The sequence below is a fragment of the Mytilus californianus genome, unplaced genomic scaffold (genome assembly GCF_021869535.1).
Source record: "Mytilus californianus isolate M0D057914Y unplaced genomic scaffold, xbMytCali1.0.p SCAF_6, whole genome shotgun sequence".
Taxonomy (NCBI): Eukaryota; Metazoa; Mollusca; class Bivalvia; order Mytilida; family Mytilidae; genus Mytilus; species Mytilus californianus.
Genome location: NW_026262712.1, coordinates 120,094,945 through 120,115,990, shown reverse-complemented (window position 1 = coordinate 120,115,990; position 21,046 = coordinate 120,094,945). Strand labels below are relative to the sequence as shown.

The 21,046-nt window shown below is 30.8% G+C and overlaps 1 protein-coding gene across 6 annotated transcripts in view; it reads left to right on the top strand.

Moving 5' to 3' along the window:
• Positions 1–20,472, top strand: part of LOC127706935 (DNA topoisomerase 3-beta-1-like) — a 49,397-nt gene extending 28,925 nt beyond the window's left edge. For all 6 annotated transcript variants that reach the window (XM_052211642.1, XM_052211643.1, XM_052211647.1 and 3 more), the window contains 9 exons: positions 3,543–3,626; positions 5,078–5,198; positions 10,539–10,718; positions 11,309–11,518; positions 12,718–12,935; positions 13,334–13,514; positions 15,336–15,535; positions 16,918–17,023; positions 18,975–20,472. In XM_052211642.1, the coding sequence (XP_052067602.1) occupies positions 3,543–3,626; positions 5,078–5,198; positions 10,539–10,718; positions 11,309–11,518; positions 12,718–12,935; positions 13,334–13,514; positions 15,336–15,535; positions 16,918–17,023; positions 18,975–19,199 (1,525 nt within the window). In that variant the 3' untranslated portion in view covers positions 19,200–20,472. The remainder of the gene's footprint in view (positions 1–3,542; positions 3,627–5,077; positions 5,199–10,538; positions 10,719–11,308; positions 11,519–12,717; positions 12,936–13,333; positions 13,515–15,335; positions 15,536–16,917; positions 17,024–18,974) is intronic.
• The last annotated feature ends 574 nt before the right edge of the window (positions 20,473–21,046 follow it).

The window sequence follows — 21,046 nt, the reverse complement described above, 5'->3', positions numbered from 1 at the left end:
TATATAAGCTATCCTAGGACTGAAACAACACAATATCCTGAGAACTTTGATTTAGTGTAAGTTATTATATAAGTCATCCTAGGACTGAAACAACACAATATCCTGAGAACTTTGATTTAGTGTAAGTTATTATATAAGTTATCCTAGGACTGAAACAACACAATATCCTGAGAACTTTGATTTAGTGTAAGTTATTATATAAGTTATCCTAGGACTGAAACAACACAATATCCTGAGAACTTTGATTTAGTGTAAGTTATTTTATAAGTTATCTGAGTACTGAAACAACACAATATCCTGAGAACTTTGATTTAGTGTAAGTTATTTTATAAGTTATCTGAGTACTGAAACAACACAATATCCTGAGAACTTTGATTTAGTGTAAGTTATTATATAAGTTATCCTAGGACTGAAACAACACAATATCCTGAGAACTTTGATTTAGTGTAAGTTATTATATAAGCTATCCTAGGACTGAAACAACAAAATATCCTGAGAATTTTGATTTAGTGTAAGTTGTTTAATAAGTTATGCTAGGACTGAAACAACACAATATCCTGAGAACTTTGATTTAGTGTAAGTTGTTATATAAGTTATCATAGGACTGAAACAACATAATATCCTGAGAACTTTGATTTAGTGTAAGTTATTATATAAGTTATCCTAGGACTGAAACAACACAATATCCTGAGAACTTTGATTTAGTGTAAGTTATTTTATAAGTTATCTGAGTACTGAAACAACAAAATATCCTGAGAACTTTGATTTAGTGTAAGTTATTTAATAAGTTATGCTAGGACTGAAACAACACAATATCCTGAGAACTTTGATTTAGTGTAAGTTATTATATAAGTTATCCTAGGACTGAAACAACACAATATCCTGAGAAATTTGATTTAGTGTAAGTTATTTTATAAGTTATCTGAGTACTGAAACAACACAATATCCTGAGAACTTTGATTTAGTGTAAGTTATTTAATAAGTTATGCTAGGACTGAAACAAATCAATATCCTGAGAACTTTGATTTAGTGTAAGTTATTATATAAGTTATCCTAGGACTGAAACAACACAATATCCTGAGAAATTTGATTTAGTGTAAGTTATTTTATAAGTTATCTGAGTACTGAAACAACACAATTTCCTGAGAACTTTGATTTAGTGTAAGTTATTTAATAAGTTATGCTAGGACTGAAACAACACAATATCCTGAGAACTTTGATTAAGTGTAAGTTATTATATAAGTTATCCTAGGACTGAAACAACACAATATCCTGAGAAATTTGATTTAGTGTAAGTTATTTTATAAGTTATCTGAGTACTGAAACAACACAATATCCTGAGAACTTTGATTTAGTGTAAGTTATTATATAAGTTATCCTAGGACTGAAACAACACAATATCCTGAGAACTTTGATTTAGTGTAAGTTATTTTATAAGTTATTGGAGTACTGAAACAACACAATATCCTGAGAAATTTGATTCAGTGTAAGTTATTTTAAAAGTTATGCTAGGACTAAAACAACACAATATCATGAGAACTTTGATTTAGTGTAAGTTATTTTATAAGTTATTGGAGTAATGAAACAACACAATATCCTGAGAAATTTGTTTCAGTGTAAGTTATTTTATTACATATAATTCCAATATTTTTTCAATTATTAAGATTTATTAATGACTACCTCTGTTTAATCAAAGACTTTTTAACCTGCTCAATGAAGCCATTGATCTGAAAGTATGTAGATTTACAAATAACTAATGCAAAAACCTTCTCTCTCTGTAATGACACCACTGCTGTAAATTGAAATAGCTTACAGAGGATGAATTAGTTAAAGGGGCATTAGCTATCAAATTCAAGTTTACTGATTTTACTCAAATTCTCATACTTGATTTATAACAAACTAAAACCTATATCCAAATTACAATAAGTCTGAAATGAATAATTAACAATGCATGGAGTCAATAAAATATATTTTGTGTGTATTTTAGTCTAGACGCTATCTAATTAACCATCGAGATGACCTCTGAAGACTGCTAACGGTCACATAACTCGATATAAACATAAACATAAGTAAAAATATATTATGACCATGTGCAATTGGATTTTTGTCGAGCCTGCGACTTTTGTCGCAGAAAGCTCGACAAAGGGATAGTGAACCGGCGGCGGCAGCGTTAGCTAACTTCTTAAAAGCTTTATATTTTAGAAGGTGGAAGGTCTGGATGCTTCATACTTTGTATATGGATGCCTCATGTTACGAAGTTTCTGTCAGTCACATGTCCAATGTCCTTGACCTCATTTTCATGGTTCAGTGACAACTTGAAAAAAAAGTTCAGATTTTTTGTAATGTTAAATTCTCTCTTATTATAAGTAATAGGATAACTATATTTGGTATGTGCGTACCTTGCAAGGTCCTCATGCCCGTCAGACAGTTTTCACTTGACCTCGACCTCATTTCATGGATCAGTGAACAAGGTTAAGTTTTGGTGGTCAAGTCCATATCTCAGATACTATAAGCAATAGGTCTAGTATATTCGGTGTATGGAAGGACTGTAAGGTGTACATGTCCAACTGGCAGGTGTCATCTGACCTTGACTCTCATTTTCATGGTTCAGTGGTCAAAGTTAAGTTTTTGAGTTTTGGTCTTTTTTTCTAATACTATATGCAATAGTTCAATTATATTTGGTGTATGGAAATATTTTATGATCTATATGTCAATCACGCAGGTTTTATTTGACCTTGACCTCATTTTCAAGGTTCATTGCTCATCAGTGTTAAGTATTTGTGTTTTGGTCTGTTTTTCTTAAACTATAAGCAATAGGTCAACTATATTTGTTGTATGGAAGAATTGTTAGCTGTACATGCCTGCCTAGCATGGTTCATCTGACCTTGACCTCATTTTCATGGTTCATTGGTCAATGTTTAGTTTACTTGGTTAATGTTAAGTTTATGTGACATTTGTAATAAAGCTTTATATTTAGGACTATCAACATAATATCAATAATTAGTAAAGAAGGCTAGACATTTCAGCGTGTGCACTCTTGTTCTAAGTCTGTTTGATTTCATGTTAAAGGTTAAAAAAATAAGTTAATCATAGTTTTTACCTGTATAAGAATGTTTGTGTTTTGTGTGGAATTAGTCAATGAAATGGTTCATCTTTGTGTCACTTTCAATGTTGACATTTTTTTCCTTTTAAATGGCTGAACTTGCTTTATACATGCCTAACCAATATCTAAATTTGAAGGTCACATTGATATGGATTAAATGAGGTTGAATTATTCACTTGCAAGTGAATAATTTATCAGTGATGTTTCTTGTCTTATTTTGACAAATTGAACTTAATTGGCTGCTAAAAGCGAATTATTATTTCACTATTTCACTTTCATTAATGATTGAACAAACAAAAAAATCGTATTTTAATATTTTTTATATCTCGTAGCTAATGGCCCTTTAAGGATCACTGTTAGTGATTCTCACATTCAAACTAAATGTTTATAACTGATAAATAATATTCGTCTTGTTTAACAATGATATTGATGATTATAGGGGAACTTTGAGGCAACAGCAGTCATCACCCGATTGGGGAACTATTGTCAGGGAACTATTGAGTACTGGTATACAGAGACCAAGGTAACTATGGGTTAATTAAAGGGCAACTATAGGTGATGAGGAGTTCTATAATATCACTTTTACTTATTTCAGCTTTTATGAAATATTTACTTTTTTTGCATATTCCAGTGGTTACTTTTATAGCTTAAACACTGCATAACAAAAACAATTATGTTAGTCTGAACCAGGGCTTCCAAAATTATTTTTAGCCAGCCAGACATTTTATATATTATCCCGATTTTAATCCCTTAAGACTAAATAAACAAAAGGCAATTATGGTAATCAGTTGCTGAGTTGGCCATCCCAATGATTGACATTAAAAAAACGATATTACACTTTCTTTAATTCAAATTCGAAGTTCTGATGTAAACTGTTAAATTGGCAGTGCATCATTCGAAGTGTGCAACATCAGCGTACTTATATCTGCCTTAGACTCTTTATTTGTGCAAAATAACGTTGTCAAAAACTTTACTTTCGTTTTTATACCGGATGTTATCTTGACAATGGTAAAACATGGACCAGAGACGGATACGTACATTACGTGTACGTTTGCAAAGGGTGAATGAGTGGAAGTAGCTCTTTCTACGTTATTTCTTCAAGAAAATATTCGAAATAAACGTGAGATAAAGGTATCAATGACAATTTAAGCATTTTTTGAAGAAATTAGGATGCATAATTAAATTTCACACCTGCGCACATGCGCACACATGTACTAGTTCATGTCTCTAGGTTCAAACAATGTGGTTATGACGATTTTTCATTTTCGCCTTTTTAATTTTTTCATCAAATCATATTTGTAAACGTATTTCTGATAATTTAAATCTTTTTGACTAAATTAATTAGATGCAAACCGCTGAAATGTAAGAAAATAACTTTGAATAGACCGATCAATGTCCGGTTCAAAATAGTTTACCTGTCACCTGAACAGGTAAATTTCAGCTGTTTGACAACTAATTAGCCTTGATTAAAATGAGAAGGTATTAAAGTAGGGGTTGTTTTGATAGTACTTAATGATCATGTCACTTTTATGACCGGAAATGTGTGGCTGTTAAAGGCAAAACGTTGGGTCAAAAAGATCGCGAATTATGTTAAAATGACCGTCTCTTAACGCCTTGAAAACTAAAAAGTAGATGACCGTTTCATGCTCTGCCCAGCCGGACTTTTACCGGACATTATACAAATGTCCGGCATATATGACCGTTTTGGAAGCCTTGGTCTGAACATGTGATCAAGGTCAACTGGAAGTCAAAATTATCAAATTTACGAAGAACTAAGTCAAAATTGTAATTTTCAAAAGCAATGTACAATTAAATGTTATTTTAAAACAAATGTTGACCCTTTATAAGCCTTCTACTTTGTTTTATTTTTCATTGATAATAATATGGATATTAAACTCAAGTTATTAGTTATTGCATGATAATCTATCAGATTTTGCCAAAATATTACGAGTTAAATGTGTTGTGTATTTTTAGGAAAGGAACAGACGCTGGGGATCATCCTCCGATCACACCAATGAGAAGTGCAACAGAAGCTGAGTTAGGGGCAGATAACTGGAGACTTTACGATTTTATTACCAGATATTTTATTGCTACAGTAAGTTCTGCTATAGACTTTACGATTTTATTACCAGATATTTTATTGCTACAGTAAGTTCTGCTATAGACTTTACGATTTTATTACCAGATATTTTATTGCTACAGTAAGTTCTGCTATAGACTTTACGATTTTATTACCAGATATTTTATTGCTACAGTAAGTTCTGCTATAGAGTTTACGATTTTATTACCAGATATTTTATTGCTACAGTAAGTTCTGCTATAGACTTTACGACTTTATTACCAGATATTTTATTGCTACAGTAAGTTCTGCTATAGACTTCACGATTTTATTACCAGATATTTTATTGCTACAGTAAGTTCTGCTATAGAGTTGTGTCAAAGCAACATATACGGTATTTATATATGAGCTGCTTGGATAGAAATCGACCGTATGCAAGTGCGCGTATAGATTTAGATGTATTAGACTATGATTGATTTTGGAACATTGAAATATGTGATAAAAGATGAATTTTTGTCTATTTGATAGGGTTCTCATAACAACTCAGTTTTCAAAGCTTTACAGAATTTTCTAGGGTTAGAAATTTTTTCAACCCTAAATAGGTTAAGAGATGAATTGATATTCATTTGCATAAGGTCCATTACTATCCGACACAGCTCATATCTCAAGTGATTCTATTTAAGCATGTGCAAGTTCATATTATACAGACTTCATTACTGAGAATATGTTTACACTAAAACAAAAACTTCTCCGTCAAGGTAATGAGAAACAACAACTGAAATTAACACTTCAAAATTTATACTATGTTATATCGATTCAGAAGATCAACATTTATACTATGTTATATCGATTCAGAAAATCAACATTTATACTATGTTATATCGATTCAGAAGATCAACATTTATACTATGTTATATCTATTCAGAAGATCAACATTTATACTATGTTATACAGATTCAGAAGATCAACATTTATACTATGTTATATCGATTCAGAAGATCAACATTTATACTATGTTATACAGATTCAGAAGATCAACATTTATACTATGTTATATCGATTCAGAAGATCAACATTTATACTATGTTATACAGATTCAGAAGATCAACATTTAAACTATGTTATACAGATTCAGAAGATCAACATTTAAACTATGTTATACAGATTCAGAAGATCAACATTTATACCATGTTATACCGATTCAGAAGATCAACATTTATACCATGTTATACCGATTCAGAAGATCAACATTTATACCATGTTATACCGATTCAGAAGATCAACATTTATACCATGTCATACGGATTCAGAAGATCAACATTTATACCATGTTATACGGATTCAGAAGATCAACATTTATACCATGTTATACGGATTCAGAAAATCAACATCTATACCATGTTATATTGATTCAGAAGATCAACATTTATACCATGTTATACAGATTCAGAAGATCAATATTTATACTATGTTATACAGATTCAGAAGATCAACATTTATACTATGTTTTATTGATTCAGAAGATCAACATTTATACTATGTTATACAGATTCAGAAGATCAAAATTTATACTATGTTATATCGATTCAGAAGATCAACATTTATACTATGTTATACAGATTCAGAAGATCAACATTTATACTATGTTATATCGATTCAGAAGATCAACATTCATACTATGTTATATCGATTCAGAAGATCAACATTCATACTATGTTATATCGATTCAGAAGATCAACATTTATACTATGTTATACCGATTCAGAAGATCAACATTCATGCCATGTTATACAGATTCAGAAGATCAACATTTATACTATGTTATATCGATTCAGAAGATCAACATTTATACTATGTTATTCCGATTCAGAAGATCAACATTTATACTATGTTATACCGATTCAGAAGATCAACATTTATACTATGTTATACCGATTCAGAAGATCAACATTTATACCATGTTATATTGATTCAGAAGATCAACATTTATACCATGTTATATCGATTCAGAAGATCAACATTTATACTATGTTATATCGATTCAGAAGATCAACATTTATACTATGTTATATCGATTCAGAAGATCAACATTTGTACTATGTTATACAGATTCAGAAGATCAACATTTATACTATGTTATACAGATTCAGAAGATCAACATTTATACTATGTTATACAGATTCAGAAGATCAACATTTATACCATGTTATACCGATTCAGAAGATCAACATTTATACCATGTTATACCGATTCAGAAGATCAACATTTATACCATGTCATACGGATTCAGAAGATCAACATTTATACCATGTTATACCGATTCAGAAGATCAACATCTATACCATGTTATACCGATTCAGAAGATCAACATCTATACCATGTTATATTGATTCAGAAGATCAACATTTATACCATGTTATACAGATTCAGAAGATCAATATTTATACCATGTTATACAGATTCAGAAGATCAACATTTATACTATGTTATATTGATTCAGAAGATCAACATTTATACTATGTTATACAGATTCAGAAGATCAACATTTATACTATGTTATACAGATTCAGAAGATCAACATTTATACTATGTTTTATTGATTCAGAAGATCAACATTTATACTATGTTATACAGATTCAGAAGATCAACATTTATACTATGTTATACAGATTCAGAAGATCAACATTTATACTATGTTATATCGATTCAGAAGATCAACATTTATACTATGTTATACAGATTCAGAAGATCAACATTTATACTATGTTATATCGATTCAGAAGATCAACATTCATACTATGTTATATCGATTCAGAAGATCAACATTCATACTATGTTATACCGATTCAGAAGATCAACATTCATACCATGTTATACCGATTCAGAAGATCAACATTTATGCCATGTTATACAGATTCAGAAGATCAACATTTATACCATGTTATACAGATTCAGAAGATCAACATTTATACTATGTTATATCGATTCAGAAGATCAACATTTATACTATGTTATTCCGATTCAGAAGATCAACATTTATACTATGTTATACCGATTCAGAAGATCAACATTTATACTATGTTATACCGATTCAGAAGATCAACATTTATACCATGTTATATTGATTCAGAAGATCAACATTTATACTATGTTATATCGATTCAGAAGATCAACATTTATACTATGTTATATCGATTCAGAAGATCAACATTTATACTATGTTATATCGATTCAGAAGATCAACAGTTGTACTATGTTATACAGATTCAGAAGATCAACATTTATACTATGTTATACAGATTCAGAAGATCAACATTTATACTATGTTATACAGATTCAGAAGATCAACATTTATACTATGTTATATAGTTTCAGAAGATCAACATTTTAGTCCTTCATATCCAACTACCGATCACTTTCAAAGATTGAGCTCTTTAATGATGTTTTCCATTCCCCCCTTGAAAGTTATAATGTATTATTTTAATAAAATTTTCAGATAGTGTCCACTTTGTTAATCCCTATTTTTCCTACAACAATTTATAAAAGAATTGGTTTTTGTTACTCCACCTGAAGAAGGTTTATGCTAATCTGAACATTTCCACTCTAGTGGATAATTGTCTCGTTTGCAATCATACCACATCTCCTCATTTTTATATTGAAAACTATGTGACTGTTGTTTGGGACACTTTAAAAGTTGCAGGGGACTTATCAATAACAATGGATTGATTTGGGATGGACATTCGTATATTTTTTAATGTCTTGACCTTAAATGGCATACCAAGGGTTCTAGAACACAATCAAAATCATATACACATGTAAAACACTATAAAGACTTTCACATTTTTATGCCCCCACCGCAGCGGAGGGGGCATTAAGTGTAACCCTTGTCTGTCCGTACCTCCCAAAATTAGTTTCCATTCTCAAACTTTAGTTTGCCTCAACCAAATGTTATGACGCTTATACACAATGCTTATTATCGTAAAACACAGATCAAGTTCGAATTTGGGTGGCGTCACTTTTACAGCTCTCTAGTTATGTCCCTTTATGACATTATATGCAAGCGGAGGCATCATCTTTGTCCCATGGACTCATTGTCCATTTGTTTTTACTTTATAAAAATTAAAAGATGTGGTATGATTGCCAATGAGACAGCTATCCACCAGAGACCAAATGAAGTAGATGTAAGCAATTAAAGGTCACTGTAGGACCTTCAACAATGAGCAAAACCAATACCATATAGTCAGCTATAAAAGACTATGACTTGACAAAAAGTGCAAATCCATACAAACAAGACATTAATTGTAGTCTGCTCATCTATTAAACATATTTCCCATATTTGTGTTAATCAGATATCTGTTTTTTGTCTCCATGAAGGCATGCTTCATTTTTGTTTTAAGGATTTTTATATTTACTCTTTAAGGATGTACACCTCTGAGGAGCCAAAAATTTCTAGAATTAAACTTTGTTCTTAACCTGATTTTTGAGTTTTTATGACTGTAAGAAAGTAATTGATGAAGTAAATATCATATGGTGGTGCACTTCTTTTTTTGCTACGGCCGTTTGAAAGTATCCCATTTTTACTGATTTTCCCATTTTCATCAATTTTTACCCATTTTTGGGCTATTTTCATGAAAAAAATCACAGTTTCACAATTAAACTTTTTTCATACTTTCACTTAAGATGAAGTGGACCAATCTGAATAAAATTAACTTAAATAAACTATAGGTTGGTGTTAATGTTAGAAAGTTTTATGAAATTTTGTTGCTTTTTCTTGTCAAATTGACCATGCTGTCAATTTTGTAAATTTAGGATTTTTCTCATTTTCTTAGAACAAAAAGCATATTATTTTAACTTCTTTGTTAAAATGATTGAAAAAATACATATCTAAGAATTTTGAAAAGAAAAAATTGATATGGAATGTACATATTTTTGGTAAAATCATTTCTTTGTACCACTCACCCATTTTCTCAACATTTTGTCTGATGACACTGACCGGATTGGTTATAAAATTTGAAAATTTTATTTCTCAAAAACTACTTATTGTAAGTACACAATTTTTTCACAGAGTTTAGTTTGATTATATTTATTTTTTAAATTCATTGATATTTTCCACTCGTATCACATGTTTTGGAAATAATTCCTGAATGAGATTTCAACGAGATGAAACAACAGAAGAATACATCCTTAACTAATATATATATATGGGAATGACGTATTGATTTTTTTTTTTCACCCTTTTTTTAATATAGAATTTTATGTTGTTAATACCAAAGTAAAGTGCTCGAATTGAACTAAAATTTAGAATTTAGGTTTGAGAAAGGTTATGATTTATAGAGATGTTATGCTTTTATAATTGTTTATAATTTTCATTTTCAGATAATGCCAGATTGTAAATATCTTCAGACAAAAGTGTATTTTGAGATAGGTCCTGAGAAATTTTCTTGTACAGGTCAGGTGATTGTAGATCCAGGGTTCACATCTGTCATGACATGGAAAGCTATGGATGATGAAACACTGCCAGAGTTTAAAAAGGATCAAACATTCAGCCTTGAAGAAGTTAGTTCTAAAATGATAAGTTTAAAAGAACAGAAGTATTCTATCCACAAATTATGAAAAATTTAGGCAACAGTGGTTTACCAATGTTCAAATCTCCTAAATAGATTAAAAAGACAAATCAAGGTAATAAACAAAAACTGAGGGAATTGTTGAACTGCAAAAGGAATGAAACCAGGTTATAGAACAAGATAATCGTCTCCTGCTATGTATGTATCAACCGTCAAAACAGGATGGTGTTGATCATAATTCAGGCTACTAAAGAAATAGGGTATATGGTGGATGTAATATATATGAACTGAAGAGCATTGCTAATGCTGTTCTTATGGTGCTGTAAAGGGGCATATGCTAAAAAAGACCAAAAAATGAAAATATGATTTTTTTATGTTTAAAAAATGAATAAAAGCAAAATTTGAAAATAAAATTTCGCTATTAGCAGTCAGTTTTGTTCAATTTTGTCAAAATAAGCTTAAATCATTGCTGATGTATTATTGACTTGTAAGTCATTTATTTAACCTTGTAATTACATTGAATCAACATTGATTGTCACAGTTTCAGTAAAGATTTATACACTGTTGTGTCATTGTTTGCAGGCCAAGCTTGCGGAGAGACAGACCAACCCACCAGATTATTTAACAGAAAGTGAATTGATCACACTGATGGAGAAACATGGCATAGGAACTGATGCCAGTATATCTGTACATATAAATAATATTTGTGAGAGAAACTATGTCAATGTTATAGCTGGACGTAAGCTCAAACCCACACCACTGGGAATAGTGTTGGTCCATGGTTATCAAAAGGTAATAGTGTGGATTCATTATAATTTGTGAGATACCAATTTTCTTGGCGTAGGTTAACAACAAATTTACATTTTCAATGAAGTTAAATAATTACATATGCTTGTATGCAGACTTTGGCAAATCAAGGTAATTAAATATCCACAAAAATACAATTTTTCATAAATGTACGAAAAATCGTAATCAAAGAAAATAAATAATTGCACAGTAATATAGGAGAGAGGTTTTATGATTGAGGGAAATGAAAAATTCATATTGGAATTAAATTCTGAAATTAGATGACATAATTTGAATCTTTGTAATTCAAAGATGAAAGATACAAACTAGTTGTATTGTTTACAGAGTTCTTCTCTGAATTAATTCTTCAGAAGATAATAATATGTATAGACAGCCTCTGAAAGATTAAAACATAGCACAAAAGTGGTTGAAGGAGTGTGGAGTTAAAATGCATTTTTCATACCAACAGACCAAGGGATAAAATTTCAAAATATTTTCATGCTTTCAAGTCAGGAATATGACAGTTGTTTTCCTTTCGATTGATATGTTTGAGCTTTTGATTTTGGCATTGGATAAAGGACTTTCCGTTTTGAATTTTCCTTGGAGTTCGATATTTTTGTTATTTTACTTTTCATTTATTAATACTTAACCCATTTCTTTAACGTTAGTCTATTGTTCTTACTGTAGATTATTTGTTAAGAATCCACTGACCACTTTGTTAACTTAAGATAACTTATGATATAACTTTTAACTTACGATCTTTTATCCTTTCAAAAACGAGTTTCATATGAAGGGTTCGAACGTATTTTCATCGCCAATCATTAAAGTCTTCAGTCTATGCATGATACCATTAGACCATGAGTGCTGACATAAATCATCATTTAAATTAAGAAAAATTATGAAATTGTAAACTTGCAGTTGAAACCTGCAGGGAATGAATTTATATTACTGGTCCAGTATAAAACACATTACTACATGTAGTATTATTTACCCTTGGCAATACTTCCCTCTTTTACTTAAAAATTTATTAGTTTATTAGTACCTAGTAAAATTAAATCGGATAGATTTATCCTTGGACATTTCATAAGCAGGTAAATTCTGTTTTAAGTATTGTTTTGATGGTAAAATTATCATTTAAATCATGTATTGATACCAAGAAAATGATCTGTTGGAAGTTTTAAAATTATTTTTGAATAATTTTTCAGATCGATCAAGAACTAGTGTTGTCTACCATGAGGTCTGCTGTAGAAAAACAATTGAATCTCATTGCACATGGCAAAGCAGATTTTCAGGATGTTCTACACCATGCACTCAACATTTTCAGACTAAAATTTAAATATTTTGTGGAGAATATAAATGGGATGGATGAGTTGTTTGAAGTGACATTTTCATCACTGGCTGCTAGTGGTAAACCTTTGTCAAGGTACATATTTTCTCTGGCAGTAAACTTTGTTTTGTTGTTATAAATACAAGGAGAAGTGGGGTATTCATCAGTGAGAAAGCAACAACACAAATACCCAAACACTTCTTTATATATGTATATAATCTATTGGCTAGGAGTCCACTTTTTTGTTATGTATGTTTGAAGTGTAGTGTCAATCAATTTTAAGGTTAGTTCAGTTTTCACTTTTTCGTCATTTCTTTTGAAATTATGTGCCCAAAATCATTCAATATAAATAATATATAAGATATTTATTTTGAAATTTAATATTGGCTACATTTTCCTTCTTTTTTTCCTTTTTTGTTGGCCAGAAGGGTGTAAATAGATTTGAAGATTCATACACCAAAATTAATGGTCACTTTTTGAACTGTATTTTTCAGATGTGGTAAATGTCGTCGTTTTATGAAATTCATCCAAGCAAAACCTAGTCGTCTCCATTGTTCTAACTGTGACGATACATTCACACTGCCACAGAATGGAAATATCAAACTTTATAAAGAATTAAAATGTCCACTGGATGATTATGAATTAGTTTTATGGACAACTGGGGTAAAGGGAAAAGTATGTCTATTTTATACTGCAACAGTGTTATTTGGCCAGAATGTATAAACATTTCAAGTCCCTAACTGTAAAATTAATGAACTGTCATGTTGTGATATAAAGTCCCTAACTGTAAAATTACTGGACTGTCATGTCGTTGTATAAAGTCCCTAACTAAAATTACTGGACTGTCATGTTGTTGTATAAAGTCCCTAACTGTAAAATTACTGGACTGTCATGTTGTGATATAAAGTTCCTAACTGTAAAATTACTGTACTGTCATGTTGTTGTATAAAGTCCCTAACTGTAAAATTACTGGACTGTCATGTTGTGATATAAAGTTCTTAACTGTAAAATAACTGGACTGTGATGTTGTGATATAAAGTCCCTGAATGTGAAATTACTGGACTGTCCTGTTGTGATATAAAATCCATGACTTAAATTACTGGATTGTCCTGTTGTAATATAAAGTGCTTGACTGTAAAATAACTAGACTGTCATGTTGTGATTACCTGACTATATAAACAGTTGTGATATAAATTCTGTGACTGTAAATTCCTGGACTGTCATGTGATATAAGGTCCCTGACTGTAAAATTACTGTACTGTCATGTTTTGATATAAAGTCCCTGACTAAAATTACTGGACTGTCATGCTGTGATAGAAAGTTCCTAACTGTAAAAATACTGGACTCATGTGATATAAAGTCCCTGACTAAAATTACTGTACTGTCATGTTGTGATATAAAGTCCCTGACTAAGATAACTGGACTGTCATGTTGTGATATAAAGGCCCAGAATCCTGTCAGCAGTATTTTTCTGTAAGTAAGGTCATATGATAATAAAAAGTTCTGAATATACAGGTGATATTACTGAACATTCAATCAATACCACTAAACTGTCTTCAAATGTTACCCTTTGTTATCAATGATTAGAAATAATTATTATTTTACAGTGCTACCCTCTATGTCCTTATTGTTACAATAATCCACCATTCATTAATATTTTACAGTGCTACCTCTATGTCCTTATTGTTACAATAATCCACCATTAATTATTATTTTACAGTGCTACCCTCTGTTATCAATGATTAGAAATGATTATTATTTTACAGTGCTACCCTCTGTTATCAATGATTAGAAATGATTATTATTTTACATTATTATACTTCACGTTAAAATGCCATATTTTGATTGGCTAATACGAGGGTGTTAATTTACTCTATCACATGGCTGAGCGGGTGACAATTTTTTTGAATGTCACCCTCTCGTCCAGATCAATCAAAAATCGATAATTTAAAGGACAATGAATTGAATTCACATCAAGTAATTAAAGACAATGCTTAAGTTTTACGTTTTGGCTCAGATTTTATTATATGACTGTCAAAATAAAAAAATAAAACATCTTGCCTCTTTTTTGTTGTTTTTTCTAATACCCTAGTCTAGTAACGTTGTTATGTACGTGACGTCATAGAAAATACTTTTAAAATAAAATTAATCTGTAAAAGACAATAATGATAGAACATTCAGTATAATAAATTAAATAACACATAGCTGAGAGGGTGATAGAGCAGAATGATACCCCTCGAAAAAGCATTTTACAGTGCTACCCTCTGTTATCAATGATTATTATTTTACAGTGCTACCCTCTATGTCCTTATTGTTACAATAATCCACCATTAATTATTATTTAAAATTGCTACCCTTTGTTATCAATGATAAGAAATGATTATTTTTTTACAGTGCTACCCTCTATGTCCTAATTGTTACAATAATCCACCATTCATTAATATTTTACAGTGCTACATCTGTTAACAACGATTAGAAATGATTATTATTTTACAGTGCTACCCTCTATGTCCTTATTGTTACAATAATCCACCATTCAAAGACATGAGGAAAGGAAATGGTTGTAATGAGTGTACCCATCCAACATGTCAGCATGGACTATCACAGACGGGGGTATCAGAATGTGTAGAATGTGAGAATGGTATCTTGGTGCTAGATCAGACGTCAGCCCCAAAATGGAGAATGGCCTGCAATAAGTAAGATGACTTTATAGGGCTTGGAGTACAGTTTTGCAGACTTCTTCAAATAATTTTGTTTTGAGACATATTTGGGTTATTGTTTCTACTCTTGTCACACAGTTTAGTCAGATGAAATATTCCGAAAATAGGCTTTTTTCTAGACCATGGAAATGGATATAATCATGAAATTACCAAATTCAGTCTTCTATTGTCCGTGGATTTTTATTCCAATATTAACATTGCTAGGCAGGGGTGCAGATTATAGAGTACTATAAGCAAGTACTAGGAGAAAAACTTGATATCATGATGTTTGTTATTGAAATTGTAAAGGGCTCCCTTATTTCTTTTCAAAACTATTATTAATTTATCTAATCCATATCAATATCCAATTTTTATTTAAAAATCCAATATTAACTGATATGTATCAAAATCAAATGCGTCTTTACAAGTTTCTCATTTCTTTTCATAACATGGAATATAACTTAAAACTGGAATCCGCTTGTTAACAACGCTACGAAAAAAAAGTGAAGAAATTAGCCGGGAACCAGCTTATGCATAACAATGTATAAACTACAAAATTTAATCGGTTATTCGTTCCGTTTTGGTGTTTGATACTGCTGCATGTGTTTAATTAAAGCTGAAGGTCCGTCAAACATTAATGTGATGAATATATTTTACAGTATTTCACTCAAGGATGGAACTGTTTTAGTTTCAAAGTCGTATTCTTTATGATATCTATTAAGAACGGATTTTCTGCATACTCTCACAGTACTTGTTTGGGATTTACACATTCTATTCCGATATCCATTTATGCCAAATACAACTTTTTACAATTGTTTTTCTTGTGATTTTGGCTAATTTCAACACTCAATGCAGTGTTCCAGAATCATTTTAAAGCATTTTTCAACATCTTCTTGATGATAGAAAACGGGATTTTCTATGAAAATACTGCAAAACGATAACTTACGCTTTAAAATTACTGGAGTTTTTTTCAAACTGTCGAAAAATATTCACATTAGATTCATGGCATCAATGAACTTGTATTACTGTTTCATCGCATTTACTGCGGGAATTTCCTTATGATTTTTTCTCAAAAATGCAACAGATTTTCTATGGAATGGAACAGTTTTAAATTGAAAGGATTTTAATGACTCTAAAACTGTAAATTTCTCAGGAAACGCCAAGCCTTTTTAGATTTTGAAGACAAAATAAAAACTGGTAGTTTCACGTTAATGCTAAAGTACAAGTGATTCCAGATTCATTTCCGGGATTTGTTCTGGTTATCAAATTGATAGTGAATCACCAGATTCAGGCTCTTGTTTATTAAAATAAGTTTATTAATAAACTTTAAAAAGACACCTTAAATTGTGTGGGTACATGTAATTTCAATTTAATTATAGGTGTAATGTTGTGATCAACTTTTTTGACAACGCCCATAAAGTATCAGTATCAGAAGATATATGTGAAGACTGTGGTTCACATATCGTTAATGTAGATTTCAGCAAGGTATGTATGTTTTATATCTATATACATGTGAAGATTGTGGTTCACATATCGTTAATGTAGATTTCAGCAAGGTATGTATGTTTTATATCTATATACATGTGATGACTGTGGTTCACATATTGTTAATGTAGATTTCAGCAAGGTGTGTATGTTTTATATCTATATATATGTGATGACTGTGGTTCACATATTGTTAATGTAGATTTCAGCAAGGCATGTATGTTTTATATCTATATACATGTGAAGACTGTGGTTCACATATTGCTGATGTAGATTTCAGCAAGGTATGTATGTTTTATATCTATATATATGTGAAGACTGTGGTTCACATATTGTTAATGTAGATTTCAGCAAGGCATGTAATAATATGTTTTATACCTATTATATGTGAAGACTGTGGTTCACATATTGTTAATGTAGATTTCACCAAGGTATGTATGTTTTATATCTATATATATGTGAAGACTGTGGTTCACATATTGTTAATGTAGATTTCACCAAGGTATGTATGTTTTATATCTATATACATGTGAAGATTGTGGTTCACATATTGTTAATGTAGATTTCTGCAATGTTTGGATGTTTTAAACCAATATACATGTGAAGATTGGTTCACACATTGTCAACGTAGATTTTAGCAAGGTGTGTAGGTTTTATACCTATATACATGGTCCAAGTACACAGTTATCATCCTTTGTTTTTTTTGTTGTCAATGTCTACAAATAGACTGGAAAGTGTATAACTTGCATATTTTTTACATACACGTTCCAAATGTATTTCTTTATATTTTATGCATAATATAGTAAGTACAAGGATGAAATTACATGTACAAAACATTTGGCGCATGAAATTTTAGGTAAAGTAGTTATTTGGTCCAATTTGAAAAGGTAAAAAATTAGTATGTCTGAAGCTGTCAAACTGATTTATAGGCCCCTTAACATGTAATTGTCTATTTTTTTAATTAGAGCTAATAGACTTTTCTTTAATTTTGATATAATTTGTCCCAAAAGTAGTACACTACACTATAAAATCTTTTTTGGATAGAGCTGGTGCGATTTTTTTAATATGCATTTTTGTCTACGAAATAACTGTGTTCTCAGGCTGCATGTCATCTTGAATAAGGCAATCATCTTTTAGCTGTTGAAATATTCCTCCTTCACAGTGGCTACCCCAGTGGATAACTTTTGAATAACTTGGCACTGGATATTTTTCCCTAGCAAGGTGTTGAAGGAAATACTGCAATAATAGTCTGACTCCTCCTCCATTCAACTGTCGGGGGTCAAAGATCAAGTTGATTACAAGGTTGATAGTGATTGGCAATATTAGTATACAGACATTTCAATTTTTTGGGAGTGTAAGGGGTTGCTTCACTTTGTCCTCTCTTTACCTTATATTCTACTGTATAAAAGGAAATTGTTTGAGATTATTGAGAAAAGCAGTTTAGATAGAAATAAGAAAATTCACCATATTGCATTTGAAGTTTTCTTCACTTTATCAGGTGTCACATGTTACCCTTCATAGACACTTGAGTTCACCCCAGATTTGATGGTGGGGTTCATGGTGCTCACTCTAGTTTTCTGTTTAGTTTTTCTATTTTGATCATAGTATATATGGTCTGTTTTTCTATTTTGATCATAGTATATATGGTCTGTTTTTCTATTTTGATCATAGTATATATGGTCTGTTTTTCTATTTTGATCATAGTATATATGGTCTGTTTTCTATTTTGATCATAGTATATATGGTCTGTTTTTCTATTTTGATCATAGTATATATGGTCTGTTTTCTTCTACTTATGGTTTTTGTTGCCCCTTTGGTACATGTATCTTCTCTCTCTTGTGTTTTTTTTTAGATATGTTGAAAAGTCGATTTGTTTAATACAATGATACTATAAGAATTAGGTAAATCATTGTATTTTGTATGTTTTTTTATATTCATTAATGTATTTTAGGGCAAAACACCACTAGAAGGAGATGAAACTGAACACTCAGGCTGTGTATTTTGTGACCCAGTATTTAAACCATTGGTAGAAAAACATCATGCAATAATGAAAAGAAGAGGAGGTGCTAGTAGATCAGCTGGTAGAGGTGGACGTGGTAGAGGAGGAAGGTCAAGAGGTCGAGGGAGAGGAAAACCTAAAGACAAAATGTCACAGTTAGCTGCTTATTTTGTATGATTATGTCATTTAGTTATGATTTAATGTGCCTTTCCTCTCATAGTCTGTCACTCACAGTTTCAAGTTCTTTAGAATGTTTTGTTTTCGGTAACAGATATTCACTACAGTTTATGGTACATGTCAGTCATTATTATCTACCAAATTTAGTACCAATGTTATTTTGCACTTTCACCTTTTTCAATTTCTAGTTCTAGTAATCTGCTAAATATTTGAGAAAAAAACCCAACTACAATTCAAAGACTTTGTGTTGTCTTGGCAATTATGTTTTATGATCTCATGATGTGTGATTCTGAAATCATGATTTTTTTTTATTGTAAAATTCTTCTATTAGTAGGCACATGAGATAATAATTACATTTCATGTATGTTTCATTATAACACGTTATTTTGATTGGCTAACAGCAATCTCACGTCATTCTGAAATTAATCTTCATTTTAACATAATATGTAACATTCATGATGACGCAAGCTTCCACAATAAAGTGCACAGGTAAACAAAAGAAAAACTTGATAGAAATCGTGTTTTCATGATCCTAGCTAAAAAAAATCTAATTATGAGTATTGAATGCTTCTTTTAGTAATTTTATAGGGTTGTAAAAGCGTTCCACACTACATACAAAAATGTACTTCGGTCAACGCTTTTAAACCCCAATAAATTTACAAAAAGAAGCATTCAATTCTTAAATAATGCATTAGCCAGTTAAGTGTTTGAGAATCTAGAAAGGATTGGTGCAAAAAAAAAGATAAAATTAAAAATTCATTAACAGGTAATTGTTGAAAAGAACACTATTCTTTGAAACTCTTTTCAAGAATCAATAAATGCATATATTCCATCAGGTCCTTTGTCAGACTATGTACCTAAGTAGTTGACAGCCATGTTGATTGTAAGATCTCCACTACCATGCATCCATTCACAAATATATACTATAATAAAGTGTATTGTGTCAGTAAAACTATTCCAAATGATTTGAAGAAGCCATTTGTTTTTATAATTTTTTAAATTAAGAAAGAATTAACTGCAGCACTTAAGTTTGTTGGAGATTTATCTACAAGTAGGCACAGTTAGATCCTACAGGTCGTCTTACCTGGTTAAAGTTAAAATTAACAGGACATAATTTGGTTTATAAATGCTTAGATGACAGAGTATCATTACATAGATAATATATTTAGCTAAAAACTAGTATTCTGATGACAATACTCAATCTGACAAGAGGTTTTATAAATGTGTATTATTTTTTATGTTATTCTGTCTAGAATAAATTCTAAATAGATAATTGTTATTTGTACGTTTTATTTAAGCTCTATTTTGTTGGTTTCATTCCTTATGGCAAATTACAGCACTCACAACAATCTAAACTGTTTATATAAAAATAAGGAGAACGTGGTATGATTGCCAATGAGACAACTATCCATCAAAGTTCAAATAAAGTGGACGTAAGCAATTATAGGCAACGGTACGGCCTTCAACAATGAGAAAAACCCATACTGTATAGTCGGCTATAAAAGGCCCTGACATGAAAAATATGAAACAATTCAATTGAGAAAACTTACTGCCTAATTTATTAGAAAACAGTTTACAAAAAAAAACAAATATGACAGACGTGAACCAATAACAACCACTGAACTACAGGCTCCTGACTTGGGACAGGCACATAAAGAATGTGGTAGGGTTAAACAGGTTTGCGAGCACTCAACCCTCCTCTAACCTGGGACAGTGGTGTAAGAGCACACCATAAGAACAAACTATAAAAATCAGTTGAAAATCAGATCGATACATAGAAAAACATCAAACAAAACCACAGACAGGGCGTGGCAGGTATATATATCCATTCCTCATCCCGAACAACA